This window comes from Charadrius vociferus, unplaced genomic scaffold (genome assembly GCF_000708025.1).
Source record: "Charadrius vociferus isolate BGI_N301 unplaced genomic scaffold, ASM70802v2 scaffold580, whole genome shotgun sequence".
Lineage (NCBI taxonomy): Eukaryota > Metazoa > Chordata > Aves > Charadriiformes > Charadriidae > Charadrius > Charadrius vociferus.
This window is the reverse complement of record NW_009646419.1, coordinates 71,593-73,513: the sequence shown is the minus strand read 5'-3', so window position 1 is coordinate 73,513 and position 1,921 is coordinate 71,593. Positions and strand designations below refer to the sequence as shown.

General features: G+C 60.7%; 1 protein-coding gene across 1 annotated transcript in view; it reads left to right on the top strand.

Moving 5' to 3' along the window:
- The window catches only part of LOC104282761 (kallikrein-8-like), a 5,860-nt gene extending 4,161 nt beyond the window's left edge, over positions 1–1,699 (top strand). Inside the window, exons 4-6 of the mRNA XM_009880887.1 lie at positions 225–478; positions 851–987; positions 1,547–1,699. Coding sequence (XP_009879189.1) covers positions 225–478; positions 851–987; positions 1,547–1,699 — 544 coding nt within the window. The remainder of the gene's footprint in view (positions 1–224; positions 479–850; positions 988–1,546) is intronic.
- The last annotated feature ends 222 nt before the right edge of the window (positions 1,700–1,921 follow it).

Genomic DNA, 1,921 nt, shown 5'->3' with positions numbered 1-1,921 from the left:
GCCCCTTTTGTGTTTTGTGGGGGGGGGGGGTGGGGGGTGGAGAAGCCACGTCCTTAATTCTGCCCCGTTTCCTCTTTTTGCTTCTTCTGCCCTTCTCACCGCCTTCTGGCACCGCGGCTCTGACTCTGCCTCCTCTGCTTTGTGTGGGTCTCCGTGGTCCCCCCGTGTCCAACGTGGACTCCCCAACCCTCCCCACCAACCCGCTGCGTCTTTGGCTCCATCAGTTTCATCAACGTACGGTTGGGGGGCCGGAACCACAAAGATTCGGGTAACACCGAACAACGACGTCGTTCAGCCAAGGTCTTCAAATACCCACGTTACAACGAGACCAACAAAGATGGCGACCTGATGCTCATCAAGTTGTTCCTCCCCGTCCACGTCAACAAACAGGTGAAGCCGCTGCCGTTGGCTTCTCACTGCCCCGTGCCCGGCAAGACCTGCCAGATCTCGGGTTGGGGGTCCACCACCAGCCCTGAAGGTAAGAACGGTTCCCGGAGGAACCCACGCATCTGGGGTGGGATTAACTTCTAGATGTGTGTCTTCTCCTCAAGGACCCAGGTGTGTGTCCCCCCAAAAAAACCCTCCCTCTCCCAGTCCCTTCGGTCTTCCTCTAACAAGGGTTAGGTCCCCAAGGGAAGCCGGCGTCTGGGTGAGCCGGTCAAGTCACCAGAAGGTCTTGGAGCTCCTGTTTGGTGCCACCAAGAGGAAGAGGAAGGTTGAGCTCTGGGGTAAAGAGGACGAGAGGTCCAAGTTGGGGCCGGGTTGGAATCATTCGGTCTGTCACTCCCTACCACCACCACCACCACCACCACCTCCCCTAGGGTGACCTCGTGCCTTCCGTCACCCACAGTCAACTTCCCCGAGGACCTCCACTGCACCAAAGTCACCATCGTCTCGGAAGAACAGTGCCGCCGTATCTACCCCAACTCCATCACCCCCAACATGGTGTGCGCGGGGGAGTCCCGCAGTCGGGCGGATTCCTGCCAGGTGGGTAGAAGGTCCGGTCCATCACCGGTGGTGGTCGTGGACTGTGGTGGTGGACCACGAGGTGCCACCAGGGAAGAGTTTTTTGGGGGTGGAGAACGGACCAGCAGCACCTAAGGGGGCTTTGGGGGCGCAAAGTGGGAAGTGAGAGGGGTGTCACTGGGGGCGGTGGGGAGGGGAGGAGACCATCTTGGTGCCTCCGTCTCCATGGGTCAACGTATGATTTGGGGAGAAAACGTCCCATCCCAGAGGGGAGAAACTTCCCCGGTGACTCAGCGGGAGCGGAAGGGGTCCAAATTACCCCCACCTGGGGTAAATCTGGAGGTTCTTTCACCTCTCCCACCCCACCCCGATGAGGACCACCCACCCCGGGCCACCGTTGGCCAGAGAACGAGAAGAACTCTCCTTCTGCAGACTTTGGTGGGATTTTGTGGGTGGAGATACCGGAGTAGCCCTGAAACCACCCCAGATATGGGGTGAGGGGGATCCTTTGGGGGGTTGGTCCCCGTGTCCCATCCCATCCCCCGTCCCCCGCCCCACACACCTCTTCTTACCTCCTCAGGGTGACTCCGGAGGACCTCTCATGTGCGACGGACGGCTCCAAGGTATCGTCTCTTGGGGTCCGGGTATCTGCGGGGACCCCAAGAAACCCGGCGTCTACGTCAACCTCTGCAAATACACCTGGTGGCTTCAGGACACCATGAGAAGGAACTGAATCCCCATGTGTGTGTGTGTGTGTCCCCAGCCCCACATCCCCCCCACCCCCAACCCCAGATGGCCACAGGATGGGCCCCCCCAACCCCTCCTCCCCCTCCCCCTCCTCCTCCTCCCCCCCCTCCTCTTCCTCCCCCTCCTCCTCTTCCTCCCCCTCCTCCTCTTCCTCACCCTCCTCCTCTTCCTCCTCCTCCTCACCCTCCTCCTCTTCCTCACCCTCCTC